The sequence below is a fragment of the Pteronotus mesoamericanus genome, unplaced genomic scaffold (genome assembly GCF_021234165.1).
Source record: "Pteronotus mesoamericanus isolate MK-2021 breed Mesoamerican mustached bat unplaced genomic scaffold, CSHL_Meso_final contig_101, whole genome shotgun sequence".
NCBI classification, from domain to species: Eukaryota; Metazoa; Chordata; class Mammalia; order Chiroptera; family Mormoopidae; genus Pteronotus; species Pteronotus mesoamericanus.
This window is the reverse complement of record NW_026555001.1, coordinates 17,765,099-17,787,312: the sequence shown is the minus strand read 5'-3', so window position 1 is coordinate 17,787,312 and position 22,214 is coordinate 17,765,099. Positions and strand designations below refer to the sequence as shown.

The 22,214-nt window shown below is 58.5% G+C and overlaps 1 protein-coding gene across 1 annotated transcript in view; it reads left to right on the top strand.

The window, feature by feature from the left end:
* The window catches only part of KLHL29 (kelch like family member 29), a 126,257-nt gene that overhangs the window by 91,791 nt on the left and 12,252 nt on the right, over positions 1–22,214 (top strand). Inside the window, exon 4 of the mRNA XM_054569182.1 lies at positions 15,150–15,288. Within this exon, the coding sequence (XP_054425157.1) occupies positions 15,150–15,288 (139 nt within the window). The remainder of the gene's footprint in view (positions 1–15,149; positions 15,289–22,214) is intronic.

The window sequence follows — 22,214 nt, the reverse complement described above, 5'->3', positions numbered from 1 at the left end:
GGGGCACTGAGGTCAAGCTCTGTCTCCCAACACAGCAGGGTGGACTCCTTGCCACCAGACTGGAGTCCCAGGGCACCGCAGGGCTTGGATGGATGGCTTGTCACCCGGGGCTCAGATTCTTGTGCTTGATGGAGAGGTCCTGTCGTGGGTGTTTGCTGAGACGTGAGTCCTACCTGAACTGACTTCTGGCTTGTCCGGACTGGGCTCTGCCCGGGGTCTGAGGGAAGGGGCTCTGTCAACAGACGCCCTCACCGAGGTGAGCGCCCTCATGGGGACAGTCCATGCCTCCCCTGTCCCTAGTTGTGCGTGAAGTCACAGGACAGCTGGGAAAGACAATGAGGCACGGTGGTTGTGCAGAAAACACTTTTATTCCATCAGCCAACAAAAATGTAGTGAGTGCCTACCGTACCGGGCAAACAGAGCTCCACCCTCGTGACGCTGTCATGCTGACAGTGACTGGAGCAATAAGCGTTGGCGGGTGCCCTTTGCAGGGCTGTGCGGGAAAGGCTGAGCTAGGGTCCCAAAGTGCCAGGGCCCAGTTCTCAGGTGCACCTTCAGAGTCACACCCAGCCCCGCTGGGGGGACTCCCTGCACCCCAGGCAGCCCCTGGGGGAGGCCGTCAGCCTGGGGAGGACCCCTGGTGAGCAAGGAGCATGCAGGAAGGCAGCAGTGAGGTTTCTGTTCTCTTGGGCCTTCTCAGGGAGCAGTGACAAGGGTCTGTGTGTTGGAGAACTCACTCGTTCTTAAGGCAACAGAGCAAGGGTGTCCTGGAGTTCCAGCAGCTTGCCAACTAGCGCAGAAGCCACAGTTAGCATCCCTGAGGGAATGTGCATGGTGGGGGGCAGGCAATCTCTCATCTTGACTGGGAGAGTTTCCTTCTCCAGTCCAGTGTCTCCCACTGGGTTTCTGTAAATGGGCTGCAGGATCCAATCAGGCAGAGAGCACACGTGGGGCACCCTGTCTGAGGGGGCCGAGTGCCCAGCCGCATGCCAGCCCACCGGACCGGCACAGAGCTCAAGGCAGCCTGGCACTGAGCAATCGGACTTGTCCTCCCGCAGTTACCAGGCCCCTGGCAGTGGCCAGGACCCCGCTCTCTGTCCAGAGCCCTTCTGGCCTTGCAGCGCCCACCTGGCAGCTGGTCCTGACCCCTCTCTGTCCTGTGGCCTTGGGTGAGGCCCGGGGCCACAGCAAGTAGGGGAGGGGGTTTGGGGGGCGCAGCGCTGGGCTTCGGTGTCCCTGGGGGACTTCTAGGGTGCTTCGCTAATAGAGACGTCTGTGCTGAGAGGTCGTGATACCACCTGTCTTTAACCTGGGCACCCTGCCCAGGGTTCTCACCAAGAAATCGTAGGCAGCTGCTTGCAGGCGGGTGAGTGATTTGCAAGGACTACAAGAATATTTGCATAAACATATGTATGGAAGTGTGTATTTATTTGCATTCATTTGCATAAATTGCTGGCACCTCGAGCTGTTGTTCCTTAATTTTATTTTATTTTTTTTCAGTAAATTTCTTTGAGCTCAGAGCACAGCTCTGGACACTTTGGGACTAAGACCGAAAAGACAAAAACAACAGCACTGAGGCATGAGCCCAGAGGTTCTCAAACTTGGCTGTGCACTAACATTTCCTGGGGAGCTTTTAGAAATCCTGGCGCCTTGGTGGCCCCCTATACTATTGAATCAGAAACTCTGAGGGTGGGGCCCAGAGAGCAGTTTTGGGGTGGGGGATGTTTTGAAGCTTCCAGGCGAGCCTGATGCACAGACCAAGGCTGAGAATCCATACCTTAGACAGGGCAGGCCCATGCCAGGGGAACCAGTTTGGCCTCCACGCTGCTCCCCCATATGTACAAGACACTCAATACCTAAGTTCAGTGAGGCATGTGAAGTGCCAGCGCCACACCGCACAGAGTGGGCTCTCAAAGGCCCCCAGGTCCCTTCATCACCATCGCCGTGGAGCGTCATCCATGAAGAACTGGCTGCTCTTTCCAGGCCTGCCACCCAGATGACCCTGAACTTCACCGAGGCCCCCAGTCATCGCCCTTAGGAGTACTGGGCACTTGAGGGCAGGGCCCAGGTCCGGTTCTGGCTGAGTTCAGCGCTTTCTCCTTCCACAGCACTTCCAAGCTGATGATCCCATCACTGCCCAGGGGCCTGAGAATTGCGTCCCTGCAAGGGGGGCACCATGTGTCCCAGAATGAGCCTGCCCACCGTGCCCCCCTCTCTGTGTTCCTCCCTGCAGGCCGGGAGAGAGCTAAACACCAAGGCTTGCAGGCTTATCCCTCTCCAGTGAGTGCTGCCTGGGGACAGGACGCTGGAGGTCTGGGAGCGCCTAGCGTCCTACAGTTCGGTTGTTCCCCAGGGTGCTGCTTTCTGCTGCTTCCCTTTCTCCCTGCTCAATGCCAGGGCCGCACCGTCCTCCCACCCTCTGCCCCAGGCCCTGGAACCGCGGGTCCCTCCCAGCCCTCCTGCCATGTCTCTGTGCTGCGAACTCTGCAGGCAGCTCTTTCCCTATGGCTTTCTGCTCCAGTCCTGTCCATCAAGACCCAGCTCAGTGCCTCCTATTCCTAGACACCTTCTCCAATCCAGCAACTACTCATTCATTCCTTCCATCGCTCATTCAAGCATTACCTGCAACCTGCTCGGGCCAGAAGCTACAGCAGGCACTGGGACACAGGGACCGTCAGACCCAGGCTCTGCTCTTGGGAGCTTTTCTGAGCAGTGACCAAAGCCCAGTACGTCCCCCTCCCAGCCCCGCCCTTCCAGGGAAGGGCGAGCTCCGACCTCCTGCCAAGCAGGTGTGTCACAGGAACAGAGGCTGCTCAGGGTGGGCAATGCAGGTCTTGCTAAGAGGACACAGGCACTGCTGTATATTGGCCAGCAGGGGTTGAGGAAGGAGGGAATTGTTGGTTTAAGGACCTTCAGAAGGCAGAAGGGAGCTCAGGGGGTGATTTCTGAGCAGCCAGGTGGCCCAGCCCACTCCTTTGTGGATCCAACGTTGTTGGGTCACATGGGGTCATTGCTACAATCTTGGGGAGGCCCATGCCTTGGCGTGCAGACCCCCCGCCCCCAAGCTCCCAGTCAGCTGTGCCGGGAGAGCGTTCTCCCCAGCCTGCCCCAGGGCCTGGCCGCAGTCCCTGGCACGGGACTGTGGACACCCAGCCAGACCCTCCCGTCCCACTGAGACCTCCTCACTCCACCCACCAGAGACAACATTCACCCCAAGACAGAGTCACCCTGGACCGCCACAGTAGATCTGTAGAAGCTCCAGGGGCCCTGAGGACGGCTTCCTTTCCTAAAAGGCTCTGTGGCACCAAACGGACACCGTACTCACCTCCCAGGCAGAGCTGGGCAGGACGGCCCCAGCCCACGGTGGCAGAGGCGGCTCCCGGGCCAGGCCTCACCTTGCCTTCCCCACCTCTCGGCCCCAGGCTAGAGGCCGTGTCTGGAGCCAAGGACGACTCTCCGTCAGATTCTGTGTCATCGGGGGCACTGCAGACCCAGGAGCTGGAGACCCGCTGCCTCGCCAGGGCGCAGTGTCTCCACGCCCAAGTCCTGGAGGAACTCTTTGTTTTCTTGTCCCTTTGGTCACAGCCGTTCTCTCAGTCAGCAGCGGGGCCCCTGCCCTTAAACAGCCCATAGTCCTAGGGCCCGACAGATGCAAAATCTCCTTGGCAGAGTGGTCAGCCCAGTGTGGGGGGACCACAGGGCAGCATTTGAACCTCATCTGACGGAGTCGCGGGACATTCCCTGAATGAGGGAGAGGAGGCTGTTCCCAACGAAGGGAACAGCCTGGGCGGAGAGCCGCCTGGGCGCTGGCCCTCCGCGCTCACGCCACAGCCCTCGCTCCCCTTCGCAGCAGCCGGCCCCCAGCGAGTGTGTAAGCACACGTCATGCCAAGAAAGCTCGCGAGGGCACAAAGCGGAAGCACTGGATCACTTTGGTCTCCCTGCCACACACGATGATGCTCCGAGGGGGTAGGGTGACCGTGCAGGACAGAACCAGGCGGGGTGGTGGGAGGTGCGGTGGGAGCCTGGGGCGGGGCTCGGCCTCTCATCTTTGGTGTCTGTGCGGGGGACGGGCAGAGCCACCCCACGTGCCCACCCCCCATCAGCCTCTGAGCACAGTGGCAGGTGGCCGCAGCACCCCACCCAGAGCAGAAGGACCCCACAACCCAGGGCCGCAGCCGAGGCACAGGCTGGGCCCCACCCGTGCAGCCCGGCTCCTCTTGGGTAATTACTTCCAATGAGAGTTTGTAAAAACAGCACTCTGGCTTTATTATAGAGCCTAATAGGTTCAGCTGCTCAAGAAAAATAGACTGTCAGGCTAAATAAGTGCGGGGAAGTGACTGGGCGGGGAGGGTATCGTTAACGCCGGCAGCTCCGCTGAAATAATGGCGAGGTCCCATGTCTGGAAAACCAATCCAGGAGGTCAAGGAGCCCGGCCGGTGTGCCCAGACAGGCCTGCCCTTCCTACGTCGGGGTCTCAGACCCATCTGTCGTTGCTCAGAGCCCCACACCTGGAGGCCACCCTGGGACCCCTCCTGTGGGTCCCAGAGGCTGCCCTGGGCTCTGGGAACACAGGCAGTGAAAGGTGGCATCTCTCCAGGCCAAGGCTCAGTCTATCGGGAGACAGAAGTCAGCCAGCAAAGATCACACATCGAGGAGGGAGGAGTTAGCAGGGGAGAGGCCTGAGCTGGGAGACAGGAGGCAGGAGGGGCAGGGAGGGAGAGTGTCAGGAGAGCCCACCTGTTCACCCTGCCAGGCACCCACAGGGGCCGGGCCTGGGGGCCTCGTCCAGGCTGGAGCGATGGCTTGATGGCTGGCAGGCGGGGGCAAGGAGGCAGGGGGCCCGCTAGGCAGGCCCAGGCCTAGCTCCTCCCTGGTGGCCGAGGCTGCTCCCCGGGTGGGACGCCCAGGCTCCCGGCTGACCCTCTGACCTGGCAGGTGGCTCCTGACCACCTGGAGAGAACAGCCCCCTTTCTTCTTCTTCTTGCTTATCAGGATTTTCTAATCTTCCTACGATAATCGTGGCAATTCCTTGCATGGTAGTTAAAGACCATTTACAATATGAAAATTGAAAATGACGCCGAGCCTTCCTGGAATGGCAGGAGGGGAGGGCACAGACAGACGCAGGGGCTGAAGGCCATGGGGAGACCCCCCCTCCCGAGAGACTGTAGGGGGCACAAGGGGAACAGAGAGGGGTCCCCAGCCTCCCTTCCCCCCACCCCCACACAGGGGCTCCCAGGACTGCCCCTCCTGCCTCCTCCCAGCCCCGCTGAGCTCCCTGCAGGCCCACGCGGGGCTACGCTGCGCTCCAAGCTGCCTGCCTTAGCCCCGGCACCTGGGCTCCATTTCACTTCCCTCTTTACCGAGGTAACTGAGTTAATTGTACTCCCAGCTCCGGTTCACTAATTCTTACAAATCCTTTAGAACTATTGATTTATGTGCTCCTCTACACGCCAACCCCCCCACACCCCGCAGCCTCCTCCCCTCCCCAGCTCTCAGCCCAGGGTCTCACACCTGCAGATATCTGACAAGTGGGCTTGGCTGGCTGGCTGTGTACCTGGGCAGCAGGGTGGGATGGGCCAGCAGAGGGCCGTGGAGAAAAGGGGGTACCTGATGGTGTAGGAGAGCGAGGAGGAGTATGAGAGAGGCAGGGTTGATTCGGAGCAGCCCCTTTGTGTGTAAGAGACAAAGCTGCCTCTCTCACTGTCTCCCGTAAAATCCACCAGTGGTCCCCAGTCTCCTGTGAGATGAAGACCACCAGTAGGTGCATTTCTTTCACAGTCTGATAGGGACCCACCTTCCTCTGCGGCTCCTCTCCCTGTCGCTCACACGCACTCACCACCCAGTCAAACACACACATATGCTTGTACACATGGATACATACAGGCTCACACATTCATACCCACATACTTACACATGCCGCACACTCCAGCACGCACGCACACGTCCCTGTCAATCACACCTCGCCCCCCACCCAGCCCACATGGCAAGCTCCTGCTTCCTGCTCGCCCTCCGAGCAGTCCCTTAGCCTGTCTCTCCCGCACCGTGGACCTCCCTGCGCTCCTCTGAGCAGAGCCAGACGTCCCTCCTCGACCCCTCTGTCCAGCGCTTGCCCAGTAAAACTCTTCTCACTCGGCCTCACAGTTACTGTATCCCCCACTAAACCATGAGCTCCCCAGGTCTGCGAGCATCTCCGTTCACATGTGTCCTCAGTACCCCGCCCAGTGCCCAGCACACAGGAGACAAACACTTGTTTCATGGATAAAGGGCTGGGCCACACAGACAGAAGCTGCCAGAACGTGTGATCTCAGAGCCTTCCTCTAAGAGGGGTGTCCACCCCTCAGCTTCATGCAGGGCACCCCTAACCTCTCTAGAGCCTTCCTGGCTTTCTGCCCAGTCTCCTGGGTGCATAGAGCTCTCCAAGGTCCTGAACTTGGTCTCCCTCTTGGCCCCAACTCTGTCCTGGCTTCTTGACTCTATTCCCTCCAGCCAAGAACCACTCACCACCTTCCAAGGGCCCACTGTCCAATGGAAAGAAGCAGCACCTCTAACTGCACTGCAGGCAGCTTCGTGGAAGCACGGAGCAGTGTGAGAACCCAGAGGGAGGCCTGAGCTCCCCAACCCCTCCCCAGGCGTAAGGTCCAACTCTGTCCCGGGGGCCAGACACAAGTCTCATTCTCCCCTGATCCTGAGGCCAAGTTCTAGCCCCTGGAGAGAGAGTGATGGTAGGGCCACCTTCCTTCCAAAACCCCTGACCCCTAGCCACTCCCAGCCCATCTGCCGTGGCCTCCCACCTGGCCCTCTGAAGCCCACTTTCAGGGTTCCAGTCCTCACAGAGCTCTTCAGGATCCTGACTTCACTCACTTAGATGTTTAATTCACTGAGCATCAGCCCCCCCAGCCCCAGCATGTCACCCAGGGACCCTTCCTCCCTGCAGAACTCTGCATACTGGTCTTGACCTCGTTTCTCACCCAACTGACTCAAGCTCTGTCCATTTCCCAAGACCTCTTAGCTCTGCCACCCTCCCCCCATGAAACTTTCATCCCCTCCTGCCCAGAGCGTTCCTATCACCCCCTTGACCTCCATCCTCTAAGCAGGGGGAGGAGCCGGTGGAAGCTTCCTTACTGGGGGCAGGAAGGACAAACAGCTGCTAGTGTCAACCCAACCAGGGCACACCCCTCCACTGCAGCCTCCGGGTTTGCCCAGTGGCCTCCCCGATCAGCCAAGAGTCTGCCCCCACCTCTGCAGTGACTGCCCTTTGGCCAGGTTCCTTGAGCTGCTGCTGGGATCCTAACACTCTGTCCCCTGCCCTTCCCCCCTCCATTCTTGCCACACAAAAGACCATTCTCTTTGACTCCTACTCTGCCATGCCACAAGGCAAGAGCTGTTAGTGAGGGTGACCAGTCCTTGGCTTGCGTCCGGGTAAACCTCTCTCTGGCCACTGGCCAGGAAGGCGCCTATTCTGCAGAGTTGCCCTGAAGGCTTCGGGCTACACTGTGCTCAATAGAGCTCTGCAGGTGGCCAGTCTTTCCCAGGAGACCCATTCCGGGCTCTTCAAAGCTGCTTGAGCTGAAGAGACTAGGTAGATCTCTTCCCAGGGAGGACCTAGACAGTGAACTTAACAACGCTTCAGAGCCACAGATTGGCATACAAATTATGGGATCATCACTGTCATTATTAACACTGCTGTCTCCTGAAGTTAGAGGGGGCTTGAACGTTGCATTCTTTCCACCCAGCTCCATACAACTGTAACATTTCAGATGGTTCTGTTGGATCGTCTTCTGGGGAAGTTATTCTTACCATCAAGAACATGTCTGCATCTGATCCACAACCCACCCTAATCAGAAAGGAACTTTTTGTGCAAAACATGATGCTATGTGCCCAGGAGGCCAGAAAGACAAGCCCTCCAAGAGATTACGGCCCAGAAAGGAGAAAGACAGACATTCCCCTGGAAACAGGCAGCCAGCAGTCTCTACTGTAGGCACCACCAGCATCTTGTGGGACCCCAGCACAAGTCTGTGACCCGGAGTTCAGTGAGGGCTCTTATAGGATGCATTTTAAGCTGAGGCTCGAGGGGTAGAGTAGGCCCCTAAGAAACATGTGTGGGGCAAGAATTGGCCAAAGGAGCAGAAAAAGAAACTACCCACGTGAAGGAATAGACTTACGGGGCATGAACTCAGAGGTTGGAGGGCTATTCAGGGGGTAACTGGAAGATGAAGCTACGCACAAAGGGAGGCACAGGTACCAGGAGGCTCTCCGTGCCCTTGGAGAGGAGTTTAGGAATAAGGGACAGGCATCTCTTGACTGGATAAGGGAAGGGCCTTGGCTCCAGGCTACAGGGCAACATGGTGGCTCTGTGGCTTGCTCTGGGTACCCAAGTCATGCCGACCCCAACAAGCCCAGGCTGGCAGCTGCCTCTGGTCAGTCTTCGGGCCCAAGAGACAGGAGCACAAAGCCAGAGGAAGAGAAGGTGATGTTTCTGTTGGTTTTATGAGAGTTTCAAATATTCTTAAGAAAAAAAATGTCAATGACATTTATATCTCCTTTGAGGGCGTGAGAATGTTCCAGCTGGGTGGTAACTTCAATTCTGCCCAACAAACACATACCAAGCACCCACAGGTACACAGCCCTGGGTTGGGGGCTGCAGGGACAGAAAGGACCTTCGGTGCCACATTTCACTGCTTAAGGAATAGGTTTTGTCACCCAGTGTTGGGCAACTGGAAGAAAGCAGGCTGGCGAGTGCTAGTGACTGTTGTCAGGCTTTTGTTCCCTTTCAGATAAATGGTAGGGATTTCCATTTGGACAAAAGGATGATCAGAAGGTTTTCTCAATAAGACTCTGGATCGGGCCAGAAGTCTGAGTCGTTCTGGAAGACCCTGTTTCCTGGGAGAGTTTGCCCATGGGAGGCGGGGGCTGGTGTGACTTCGCAATAGGCAACCCTCCCTTCCAACCCAGGTTGTTTGAGTCCCTCTTACCTGGGAGCTGGATCCCAGCGGCCCTCAAGGTCAACTCTGAGCCCAGTGCAGAAAAGGAGGGGGAGACATGCATGGCCCGAGCACTTGGGGGAGGAGGAGGAGACGGAGGGAGCGCTCAGCTTGGGGGCTGGCCTCCTCCGAGTGCGCCCTGCCCGGCTGTGCCCCCACTGAGGAGCAGCAGCAGGAGGCTCTGGGGAAAGCCACCGTTTCCCCACAGTGTCTGCACACATCAAGCTCTTCTGCTTCCTGGTGGATTATCCTCAGGGCAAGCATGACACAGCCTTTGCTGGGCTTTCTTGGTGAATTTCCCAACTGCTCTGAGTTTATAATTTTTTTCTAGTCCTTTATCAAATGCGTGTCATAAATATCAGTGGGACCGGGAGCATTCGTCACCGGCCAGGTTCTTCCTTGAGCTCGGAAAAAAATTACTCGGCCCCGCAACCTTCCCAGGGCTCGGACTTAGTGGGCTTTCCTGCCGCGACGCCACTGAGGCCCATTCCTTTTTCGTATCTGCCACCGCTTCCTCTTTATTACTGCCTCCGACAGCCCTTCCAACCCGGCTGGAAGGGACCCATTAGTCTCTGACAAATAACATGCGTCGTTTGGTGAAAAATATGCACAAATTGGTCTGCAACTTCATCTCCAGTCTTGGTTCTCTCTGTGGCCTCACACGCCCAAAACAAAGTGTCCCGCCCCAGGCCAGCCCTCCCCTGTGTCCCTGTTTCCCCCGACGCCCCCGGCTGCTGGGTCCACAGAGCCGGGTCACCCTCACCACTTACAACGGGGTCGGAGATCGGGTGTCCAGAGAGGTCCATAACTGGGGCTTAAGAATGAGCCAAAAGGCAGACGCAACCCAAGTGCCCACCAATAGATGAATGGATAAATGAAATGTGTTACATACCTACAGTGGAATAATACTCAGCCTTAAAAAGGAAAGAAACTTTGACGAATGCGACAACGTGGCTGAGCCACAAGGACATTATGCTCAGTGGAGTAAGCCAGTTACAAAAAGACAAATCTGTATGATTCCACATACATGCTGAGGTGCCTAGGGTAGTATGATCCGTAGAGACAGAAAATAGAATGGTAGACAGAGGGGAAGGGGTGGGGGGTTGTGGTTTAATGGGTATCGAGTTTCAGTTTTGCAAGATGAAAACATTTCTAGAAACTGACTGCACAACAGTGGAAATGTTGTTTACGTGTACAGTTCAGGCTCACCACTCCTGGACTGTACACGTAAGAATGGTTAAGCAGGTAAAGTGAACCGCAGTTACAAAATAATAATAATTAGCTTCAAACTGAACGAGTGAAAAGGAAAAGCTGCCCCAGAGAAAGCTCTCTGAGCACTGGCATCTGTCGTGTGTTCCTGCCTCCCGGCTCCGGCTGCATAGCCAACAGCTGTACGATTTAGTGGCTTAAAACAACCAGCACGCTTTTAGGTTCTGGTTCCAGTGTGCGGTCTGGGTCAGGCTCAGATGACCTGGGCGGGGCCCAGCAGAGACTGGGGGCGGGGCCGGCCTGTGTGAGTGGCCCACCTGGGATGGCTCATCTCCGCTCCAAAAGGTGTCTCAGCCTCCGACAGTCCAGCCCTGACTTGTCCAGGCAGGGCTGGTGGCAGGGGTCCTGTGAGGAAGAGCAGAAGCCAGCACGGCCTCTCGAGGCCGTGGCTCACACTCACACACTGGCCTTTTGACCATGTTCTAGGATCCAAAGCAAGTCACAGGGCCGGTCAAAACTCAAAGGGTGGGGAGGTGAACTCCACCCCTTGGTGGGAGGGGCTGCGAAGAATCGCTGCAGCCTACCAGACACACTGTATATATGCCAGGCCCTGTGCGGAGTGTTGAAGATAAATATGTGAATAAAACACTGTGAAGTGCAGCGGGCATGTAAATCGTTACAGCACATAGCATGCCCTGAAGGTGAGCCCGGGGGCTGGGGAGGCTGTCGAGGAAGGCAGAGGATGGGGGCTTAATACCACCTTAACCCGTGTTGAAGGACAAACGGTAATGAGCCAGAAGAAGAGGGGCAGGAAGGTCTGAGCAGAGAGACAGAGAGAGGAGTGAAAGCTGGGAAGGGCCTGCCCGGCTGAGGCTCCCCCAGGGGGTGGAGGGCCGGGGTGTGGGGGGAAGAGGGGCCTTGCTTTCCCTGCTCAACCCAAAAGGGTTTATTTAAGTAGAGGCTGATGGCCGGGTTGCTGTGTGGAGGTGGCTTGGACAGGGACAGGCAGGAAACGGGGACACCCTTGGAGGCTGCCGCAGTGACAGGTGAAGGAGGGCGGCAGGCTCAGATGGGGCGCCGGCAGGAATGGGGCCAGAAGAGTGGGCTTGGTGTGGGAGGGGGCGGGGAGGAGCCGAGGAGTCAGCCTAGGGACCAGGGAGGCCCCTGCTTTCTGCCCAGGTGTCCATGCGCTGGGGGATGGGGATGGAGGTGGTCCCTATGAAGGGTTAAGTCCAAGGGTAGCAGGCAGGGCTTGCGTGAGCGAGCAAGGGTGTCATGCGGTTTCGCAGGCACAAGAGGGACATCTCACTCAAACCTGGGAAAGACCACGCAGATTCCAGAAAGTCACGCAACAGAGAGGGGCCCTGAGGCCAAGGCTTCGTTCCCTCCCAGCAAGGTGCCTGCCAAGGCCCAGGCTGGCAGACAGCTCCCTCCCCAGGCGCCCCCACACCTCTCCCGGAGGGGTCCCCCCAATGTGTCTCTGGGCCACCCCGGCTTCCACACGACTGAGACAGCCAAATTCCACAGGGTGCTGGGGCGCTGCTGGGGGCCACTCTGACGACCCCACGCGGGTCAGGCTCCGCCCCAGGCCTGCAGACCACCGAGGGCGTCAGGAAGGCTTCCCCTGGAGCCCGCAGTTCACCAAGCGCCTCAGGCATGAAGGGCTGTCCTTAGCCGAGGCAGGGGTGGGCAAGAGGGCAGCTTATGCCCAGAGCAGGTGCCGGCTTCCTCCCGTGGACCCTGGGCCGTGATGTCCCACAGTGCCGCTCCTTCGGCCGGGCGCTCAGCCGGCAGCCGTAAGCGCATACTGAACGATCAATACTTTGAATGCGCTTGGGACCCTGCTGTGAAAAGGAATCCCCTGTGAACACTTTCATAAATTGAAAAATTCTTCTGAAACCAAGTAATCCTGCTCAGCTATTAAAGCCAGATTTCCACAGAGTGGGAGCGGGCAGTGCCTGCAGTTATGAGGACCTGGGTCCCCAAGCCCCTTCCTGATCCTCCTGGAATCCCTGGGGAGGAGGCGCTGCTGCCGAGGCTGGGACTGTGGGTGTCATCGTCGCTGGAATTTTGGTTTAAAAGTAAAATCTTCCCGCACAATCAGAGAGCTCCGGGACCAGAGGCAGTGGCACTGTGCGCGCTGTGCGCTGCCTACGCTGCTGTGTTCTCCTGGCTCCCTGGGCGTGGTTAACTCAGCAGGCGCGTGGGCTGCTGCCGCCACTCACGGCAGTGTGACAACCAGGGGGCAGTGGAGCAGGTGTCCTGGGTGCTCGAGGGAACTGAGGCCCCAGAAGCTAGGGCAACGTGCCCGGGGTCACATAGCCAGTTAGGGGCAAAGCTGGACTGAGAACCAGCATCCCGGTCTTTGGAAGTCCAGCCCAGAACTCCTTCCCCGCCAACGCTGCTTCTCTCAAAAGGTGACATCCTTCACCTGGCTCTTGGTTTGGGAATGAATTCGGATGGTGGCTGTTCTGAGAGCTGATGTGTGAGCACAGCAGTCCAGCCTTAGCCCAGCCTGGCCCTGCGGGCTCCCCCTGCGCGGCGCCTCCGCACCCAGGCCTCCTGCACCTGCGGCAGGCACCCGCTGCCCCACCCCCAGCCCAGGCCCCGGCCCCTCTCTGTCCAACGTCCGTGTCCCACAGGCCCTAGCCCTGACCACAGAACCAAACTCATCACCCCCTCCCTTCCCAACATGCCTCCGGAAACCTGGAAGAGGCCCTCACACCCTGCCCCCCCACCATGTCCCCTCCTGCACCGAGGGCCATGGCAGGCGCCCACAGCCTAAATACTCACCCTTCTCTGTCCTTCTGTGACTGTCAGTTAGGGCCTTTGTCACTTCTCACTTGGATTATGCAGCCGTCACCCCCGTCAACAGTAACAATGAGGCTTCCAAGCGTCTGTTAGGCATGCACTGCAGGGACATGGCCGTTGGGGACGTGGATTAACTTCCCAAGCCCACGCAGCTGACGGGAGGCAGGGCTCAGGCCCTCTCAGGGCCCTGCCTCAGTGCACCGCTTCCATCCTGCCTCTAGCGTGGCTGCCAGACTGATTGGTCTGAAACCCAGGTCTAACTTTGTCGCTCCCTGCAGAGTCCTTAGTGGCTCCCCAGTGCCCAGAAGGTTAAATGTGAGTCCCCTTGAAAGCGTCTTGCGGTCTGACCCTGCCAGCCCAACTGCAGTGACCCCACCCTCCCCAGGCCTTTGGTCCCCCGGCCAGCACCTCCATGCCCTCCACTCGGTGCCGCGTGCCCTGCTGCCGGTCTGAGCACACCTGCGGGCAGCCTCGCAGGGGCCTCAACAGCGCCCCCCACCCGCCGCCACTCCAGCCTAGCCCCGCGTGGGGATGGGGGTGTCAGTGATTTGCCACGGCCCGCACATCTCAGTCTCCCGATGCGGGGCGTGCTCCAGGACCCCCCCACCGTCTTCTGCAGTCTTCAGCAGAGTCGAGCCTGCCTGACCGCAAAGCCCACGGGCCCTGCCCATCCCTGAGTGTCTGACCTTCACCGGCTCTGGGAACAGAGCGGGAGCCCACATCCCCATTTCACAGGTGCACATACGGAGGCTCAGGGAGCGCCGGGGCGTCTCCACGCACATTCGGGTGTGTGGGAAGCAGCGCTGGGCTCCTCAGGGCGTCTTGGCAGGAGCTGACGCCGGCCCGGCCCATGTGGACAGAGGTGACGAGTCAGGCTGGAGCAGGGCACACCGGAGGGCAATTCCAGAATACCAGCCAGGGTTCTGCATAGACCTGGAGGGCTGGGGCAGTGGTAGGGGGCTCAGCGGGCAGGGCTCAGTTTTGCAGACCACCCTCTCCCACTCACCTCCCAAATGACGTAACCTGCCTCACCACAGTCTAGATCATTCTGGCCCTCCAATCCGGGCCGTTGATTTCCCGCCACCAGCGATGCTAAGGACAGGCTCTTTCCAGGGGCAGGCAGGCAAGGCGAGGCTTGTGGGAGCGCAGGTCCCCCAAAGGCCCTAACTTTTGCAAATGAAAGAGTTTATATAAACTAAGCAGCATAGCAGTCAGGCTCTCCTCCTTCCCCTTTCTGAGCCTGGAGATGGGCCTGGGAGAAGCTTCCGACACCCCCAGGCTCAGAGCCTGTGGGCCTGGGTCCTTGTCTGTGCCAGCCCGGGGGGCTGCGACACCGAGCAAAGGTAGGTGTGCACCAGGGTGGAAAGGCCCAGAGGCCGCTGCCCAGGACCTGCTGGGGCTGCAAGCCAGGCCATCCCGTGCTGAAGCCCCCGGCGAGGGTGGGAGTCCTGAATGAGCCCGGATGTGGGAGGAGGTACAGGCAGTCCCTGCCCCTGGCTTGCTTCCCCCAGCAGCCCCCGAAATCTGAAATGGAAGGAAGTGTCCCCCAGGGCCCCACTCTGCCCTTCCTTTCAAGGGACCCCTCCCCAAGCAACTCTCCCCAGCCTTGGCTGTGAGTGTCTAACAGAAGAGATGCTGTTTTTGCAGGTTTTGTGGTTTTTATTCCTGTGAACCATATCCAGCCCATCTTGCATCACAATGCCATGCTTTACTTGGTATCAAATACATCGGCACTCATTGGCATTTGAAGAACTTGTTCCGTAGTGATATAGCAGTTTTTAGTCGTCTGTGATAACGTATTCTCTATGTTTCCAATTGCCACTATGGGACTCTTTTCCCCAGACCTTTCAATTTCTGGGTTTGATTTTTATTGTATTTGTTTTGTTTTTTCCTTTTTTTTTTTTTTTTTTTTTTTTTGCTTTTGAAAGTTGTGGTTCCTTTGGTTATGTGGCCCCTCCCAGTTGCCGCTTGTTTATGCATTATGTTTGTGACTTCCTTTGACTGTCGGTGTTGAGCCAGTCTTGCCAAGAAAAGTATCAAGTATTTTCCTATTTCTCTACTTCTTGAAAAAAAAAAATTTTAATTTAAAAAAAAAAAAAAACCTCTTAATGGGAACCTGGCCCTGTCTGTCTTCTCTGTTCTGCAGAAATGTTGAAGGAATTGAACCAGCAGCGCAGAGCGAAAGCCTTTACAGACCTGAAAATTGTTGTTGAAGGCAGAGAGTTTGAAGTCCACCAAAATGTTCTAGCTTCCTGCAGCTTGTATTTCAAGGACCTGATTCAAAGGTTTGCCTTCCTTCCAGCTGTGGTCGGGTCTGTTCCTTTGTAGGACGCTTTTGTGTCGCTTTTCTCCTCCCCTCTCTTGCAGGTTCCTGAAGTGTGACTCCCTGTCACAGAGCCAGTAGCCATCTCTCCTCCTCCTCCCTCCCCCCGCCCTCCCCAGTGCCCTCTCACACGCAGCCTCAGAGCAGCCACTGCCCCAGCCCACCCCACACAGCTTTGCTGGTCCCTAGGGGCCTCTGCCAGCAGCAGGCAACACCCCCGCCCGGCCCCGAGGAGCCCGCGTTCTCAGTGGCTCACAAGCCCTGCCTGAGATTAGGAGGACGATAGACCCCACGGTGAGGGACCACGGCACACCACCCCCACTGGGCCAGCACGGGGTACCCGGCACCTTGGTCACTGCTGTCGATAGTGAATGTAATGCCAGGAGAGCACATCGACCACACCTGCCCCTGCTGAGGGGCACAAGGTGCCCAAGGGGCCACTTTTTCACAGCCCGAGTCGGGGAGGAGACTTGTAGCCGAAGCCTCATCCGTGCTGCATGTCTTCACACTTGCACACTGAGCCTCAGTCAGCGTCGTCTGAGCCCAGACCAGCTGTGTCCTAAACACGGTCTCTCTCGGCGTCTGCGCCCTCCCCGCGCCTGCCCTCTGCCCCGGCTATTTCTACCGGAATGAGTCTTAATGGTGCATGAGCATCTTTTTTTTTTCCATTACGTTGATTTTTTTAATTTGTCTGCTTCATACCCTTGCAAAGAAGTCAGGGGCCACCTTCTAGCACCTTAGTGAGGGAGAGCAGCCGAGGGGCCAGCCCAGGGGGACACTCCTATTTCTCTCACCCATCAGCAGATTAATGCCGCTGCTCATTTTGCCTTGCAGCCTCTCCGGGGCGGACGCTGAGCCAGGACTGTGCTCAGCGTGGGAGGACAGGACCTCTGCTTGCTTCCCAATGCTGTGTTTGGACTTGCCAACTAATCCCAGAGTGACTGTGTTTTGTTTCAGGATGGCACACTGGCTGGCATCTCCTTTCCAATCCGTTGTGTCCTTTCACTTAGAGCTGAGCTGCCCGGCGTGCAAAGCCCTGCCCAGCCACGCCGGCCCCGGCCGTGCGGAAAGCGGCAGGCTCTTTGTGACTTCCAGTCTCATGGACAGCTTGGGTCTCCCGCCCCCGCTGCTTAGGTTCTCTCTGTCCGAGCCCAGGGGTCAGGGGCATGAGCTCTGGGGGGAGTGGGGCATGCCCAATGGCTTCTTCAGGCCAAGAGAGCTCTTTGCGCTTCCACACTTGGCAAATTCTGGACCTGGCAGTGATGGCACCTGGCTGCTGAGTTGCACATGTGGCATCCTAGGGCCTTGGTCCTGGTCCAGACCAGCTGAAGATCACAGGAGGGGCAGGCCGCAGGGGCAGGTTGGTACTGAGCAGTGGCCCAGCCCTGGGCCAGAAAGATGTGGGCAAGAGGAGCACAGGCACCCCTTTGACTGTCTTCAGAGACCTTACATGTAAAGCCAAATTCGTGCACACAGCAGGGAAAGAGGACACCACTAGGTGGAAACCCAAAGCGGTGAAGGCTTCTTGGACAGGCCAAAAAGAAGGATGAAGAACTTTCCAGGCAAGGGATGGGTTGACTGGAATGTTCTGGAATGTTCCAGAATGTTCTAGGCAAGGTGGCAGGTTGCCTGGGATGGAAAGTTGAGGACAGAGACAGTCATGAGCACTGGGAAAGGGCGATGGCCTTCCCAGAGATGGGTGTGACCTGGGGCAGGCTGGGCAGGCAGGCCTGACTCCTGGGCTTGTAGGGGCCGTCGGGAGCAGTGGGGAGGGGATGTCCCCCTGAAGGCGGGAGGACTTGGGATGTGCTTTCGTGACCCTGACCCAAAAGGATGGGATCTGAGAGGCAGTCACTGGAGGAGGACACCCCCTTGGGAGCTAGGAGACCTGGGCTCTACACCTGTCCCTGCCACGTGTCCTGTGACCCCAGGCAAGTCACATCCTCTCTCTCAGCCCTCGGGTTTTCCCATCTGTAAAACAGGAGGTTGGTTCAAATGATGTCCAGGTGGCCTTGCATGGTGACAGTAAGGGTGGGTGAGTGGCAGGACCAGCCCTGCAGAGGCTTCCAGGTACCAGCGCTAGGACATGAGAGGAATGAGGTCACCGGGGGCAGGTCCCCAGACCAGCATCAGGGCAGCCGGGGAAGATGATGAACGCAGTGCTCGGCGTGTCGCGTGTCAGCAGCCTGCAGGACAAGCACGCGGAGGCGCCTGGTAGGCAGCGCGACGGGGGGAACCAGAGAGAGGCCTCAGGTCTGGGAGATGGGGGCCCAGGGAGGAGGGGAGCGAAAGCCGAGCCCAGAGGAGCCACCGCGCCTGCGGATCAGAATGGCACATGGTAGCCATTTTAAACTTAACTTCCCTGGCCCTCGCTGCGGACACTCATTGCCATCTCTGCCGAGAGCTGCAAACGAATTCCTTCTGTGAGGAGGAAAGCAGACTCTCTGAGGATGATTTCCTTTCCGGCCGTGGACAGTCCTGGAGAATTTCACATTCTCAGAGGTCAGGGAGCAGCTGGTGGTGTTACGCTGTCATTGCCCTCTCCTTGCCCCCTGACCCTGGAGACTGAGCGTGCAGCGGCCGGAACACCCCGCGGGAGAGACAGGACCCTGCCCGCTGAGCCCCAGGCCGGGGCTGCCCCCTCGGGCAGCTGCACTAACACAGGCAGAGGGAGTGGGGACCCGATGCCCCAGCCCTTACCTTCCTGAGGGTCCACATGAGCACTGTCGGGGGCAAGCGATCCACGCCCCTGCCTCCCAGGACCTCCAGGCCTGGAAGCTCAGAGCCTGGAGCAGGTGATGTGGTCACTGACCCAACCCCAGTGAGGACACCTCGCCAGGAGCCCCAGGACTGACATAGGGACACCAAGTCATTCACTGCTCTTCACTCAGCGCACAAGCAGCACCCTCCTGGGGGCCAGGTCTCCCGCAAAACCCTAGGCAAGACAGGGGCTCTGCCGTCAGGGAGCCCCCAGTCTGCGGGGAGAGGCTGTCTAGCAGGGTCAGGAAGACACAGATTGGGAGGTTCAGAGGCTCGCAGGCCGTGTGCTAACTCTAGCGGGGGAGGGGCGTTCCCCAGCGCCACTGGAAAAGAGGTGGCAACTGATGTGGGTTTTGAACCAAGAATGGGATTGACCAGATGGAGGGCAGGGCAGGCAGGAGAGGAGCAAGTGTGAGGCCGAGGCCAGCAGGGGACTCCCCGCGCTGCAGGGCCAAGTTCTGGTGGGCAGGGAGGGGAGGAGGCCCGGGCAGGCGCTGGATCACGGGCTCTGTTTCAGGCCCGGGGGTGCCGTGGTCAGGCGTGTGTTTCGTGAACATGATAATCAGCCTGGAAGCCGGAGGGCAGGTCTTGCAGCATCCTCTCCCGACCAGCGGCCGGTTCCCCTTCAGCTCAGCTGCCCAGAGCCCCTGTTCTCCACGCCCAGACTCCAGGCCAACCCCCACCTCGTCCACGTGTCCCTTCTTCACACCTTCGGTGAGGCTACAGCAGCTTCTACTCCTTAGCTGTCCCTCATTTAGCCCCAACCTGTCTTCTTCCTCTGATGAGGGCAAGACCAGCCCACAGGAGGCTTGTAGAGATGGCCCATGTCATCCTGGAAATCCGCCCACTAAGCTTAGAAGCGGGAACCATGAGCATCCCCACCTTACAGATGAGGAAACCAAGGCCCAGAGACGTTGATGTGGCCGACAGACCCGGGATTCTCGTGGAGGCCTGAGTCCACAGCTCATGCTCTCACCATCCGTGGCTGATCCAGAGGAGGACGGACTGTAGCGTTCATTTGTGCACAAAGTCTGCAAGGAAGGACAGTGAAATCTCAGGGCTGACACTGAGGACAGGCGTGCAAGGAAAAGGGATGCAGAGTGTGTGCGTTTGTGTGTGCATGTGTGTCTGTTAGAAACACTTATGACTGGCCACAGGATCGGCCCAAGGTGGGCACCTGAGGCAGTGCCTGAGTCACAGGCACTCGCCCCCGTGCCTGCAGGGCGCTGAGTCTTCTGCAGTCAGGCCTGGAGGCCAAGGAGGCCTTGGAGGAGAGCGCACAGGCCGGGAGGCTCAGAGCCTGTGCTGAGCATGCTGGCCCGGCCCCGCCATCCCTTTGTGGCCCCATCCGAGTCCCTGTGACGATCGGGGGTGAACACCTGCAGGAGAAGGAGCTGTAGCTTTGTCTTTGGATAGCGTGGAGCCTGGTGCTGCGTAACAACCACGCCGCAAGGGAAGCCCCAGCAGGATTCAGTGGAGGAGAGCCCCAGGCTTTGGGAAGGAGGGAGGATCTTATGAGCAGACAGGCCTAGTGGGGTGCTGCGGTTGCAGCTTCCCAAATCCAGAGCCACTTCTCAACCCCGGTGCACAGGCCTGGAGGAGAAGTCCCATCACCTACCCCCTGGGTGCCGAGGAGCTCTCAGGGATAGTAGGAGCCGCAGCGGGCATTGGCGGCACTCAGTGGCCGGACAGGCTGCAGGCCCCCTCAGAGGGGACAAGGACCGTTTGTCTTGGGAGACAGCAGAGTTGCCACCGTCCCTGCCAGCATTTCCAAACACACTCCCAGGTCTGGGAGAGAGAGGAAATGTGCAGTCCCAGAAAGCCCTGGCCTTCTGCCTCCCAAATCACAAAGCCATTTGGAGCCAACAACACATTTGAGCTATAGCCTCTGTTCATAGTGAATGAAAATGGATGGAGACATTGATGAGTCCAAGATGATTTCACAAACGTCACGTGCAGGCTCTGGGCATCTTGTCTGTCCCCTTTTCCAGGGGAAGTGGAAAGGACCTGAGGGGCACAGATCCTGGATGTAGGGGCACTTGCTAGACTTAACGCACTAGTCAAGCCGTACGCCTCTCCCCTCCTTCGCAGCAAAGTCAGGCATTTGTGGGTGGCAGTCTGCCCTTTTCCTGGTAGAATAGACAGGCGTGTCTGGAAAACCAGATAACAAAAGAAGAGACTCACACATCTCAGGTGCTGGCAGAATGAGGTGAGCCAGGCCACCGCCAAGTCACCAGGGGTGGGCCAGAGCCCGCATGAGCTGCAACAGTCCTCAGGACCCAGGGAGGCTGGCGTGTGCCCCGCCAAGCACTGCCCCAGAGTTCCCTTCCGTTATTCCAGATCTGACTTGCAAACTGAAAACATCGGATCCCTGAGGAGGGTGAGGGGCAGATGAGGGACTCTGTCCTGAAGGCTGGAGAGCGCAGTTCCTATCCTGGGCGACAGAACTGTTAATGGTAGGATGTCAGACATTCCACTATATGGGACGAGGCATTCCTGGCACATCCATAGACCCAGGCCCGCTGTGTACCATACCCTTGTCTCTCCCTGGGCCACACCCCCTTTGGGGAGAAAGGGACCCCAGGAAGTTATAGTCTTCTGACAGAATCCGTGGGCCCCGTGTGGGCTGCCCCCCACTTCCATGGGCACACAGCCGGACAGTCCCAACCTGGCAAGGTCATCGCTGTCCTTTCCTGCCCTGTGCCACCTCCCGCTAAAGCGGTGCCATGACTCCATCTGCCCAGCAGCCATGGGGCTGAGCAGAACAGGACACTGGACCCCAAGGTCTAGCTTAGGGCAGGGACAGGTGGTCATCTGTGAAGGATACAGCCCCCAGTGGTGGCCAGGGCCACCCATCAGGGGAGATACATCTCAGGGTCTGCCTGCCCAGAGGGAAGAGCCCTAAGGAGCACTGAGGCTCGGTCCCAAGGCAGTCTGATGGTCATAGACAAAGAGAGACCGCCGCCTCCCTCAGCCGCCACAGCTGGCTGGGCGACACCTGAACCCCTATGAGGGAGAGAAGCAAGCATGTGCAGGTGAGCTGCACAAGGCCTCACTGTCCGGGGCCCCACCTCCTGCATGTCTTGAACTCCAGCACCTGACAAAGCCTCCACCGTGTCCCCAGGTATTCCTCTGCGGCTGAGTGGAACACCCATTCAGCTCACAGCATCTGGCAGCTTGTCCCAGGGGCCTCCAGCCACCACCACCCCAGATCCTCTACCCAGTGGCCTCCTCCTCTCCATGGGTGCCCCTGCTGGGGTGCTGGAGGAGCAGAGCCACAGCTGTAGGTCATAGGGACAGTGGTCTTTTCCAGCCCTGCACAGCACCTACAATGGTCAACATCCTGTGTGCCTCCCCAGGCAACCCAGTGCTCCCCGGCCACGCGGGCACCACCCTGTCCGCCGCCCTCTCCCTGGCTCAGACTGTGGGCAGGACAAGCATCTCCCCACAAGTGCAGCCCCGCTGGTCCCGTCACGCTCATCGCTCACCTGGGACTGAGGGCCCCACTGCCCTTCCATGGGCTCGACACCCCTCCCTGCAGGTGATTCTGGGGTTCTCAGGATCACGTGTCACATGCATTTCTGTGTGTATGTGTGTGTGTGTGTGCGCGCGCGCGCCTCCTGAAGTCCCACCTTGGCTGTTACACTGAGTTTGAACTCCTCTCCTGAGGACTCGTGGTAGTCAGGAGGGCTGGCCAGATGTGGGGACAGCAGTGTCTGGGGGCCCTGGGAGAAGGCGAGCAGCCCTACTGTGGCCTCCTCAGCCCAGCCCTGGCTGTGGCCCAGCGCGACCTCTGCAGACTACGGAGAGCATGAGCAGGACAGGTCAGAGAAGGCCAGGCAGGAGTGAAGGCCGAGGCTATAAAGGCTTAGACCAGGAGGCTGACCAGGTGGCCCCTGAGGCCTGGTGTGTTCAGAATTCCTGCTATTTCAAGTGATCCTATAGTGAATGAAGTCTGCACACTTATGCAAGTCACCCAAGCATGGACACCCATCCCGACAGCAGACTGAGTCTGTTGTCACTTTCAAACTCACACACACCACGTATCTGTGGGTTTGAGAAGGGGCTCTGCTCAGACTCTGTTTAGCGGCACCTTCCCCTCTCTGCTGCCCGGGCTGCCCTGGGCTG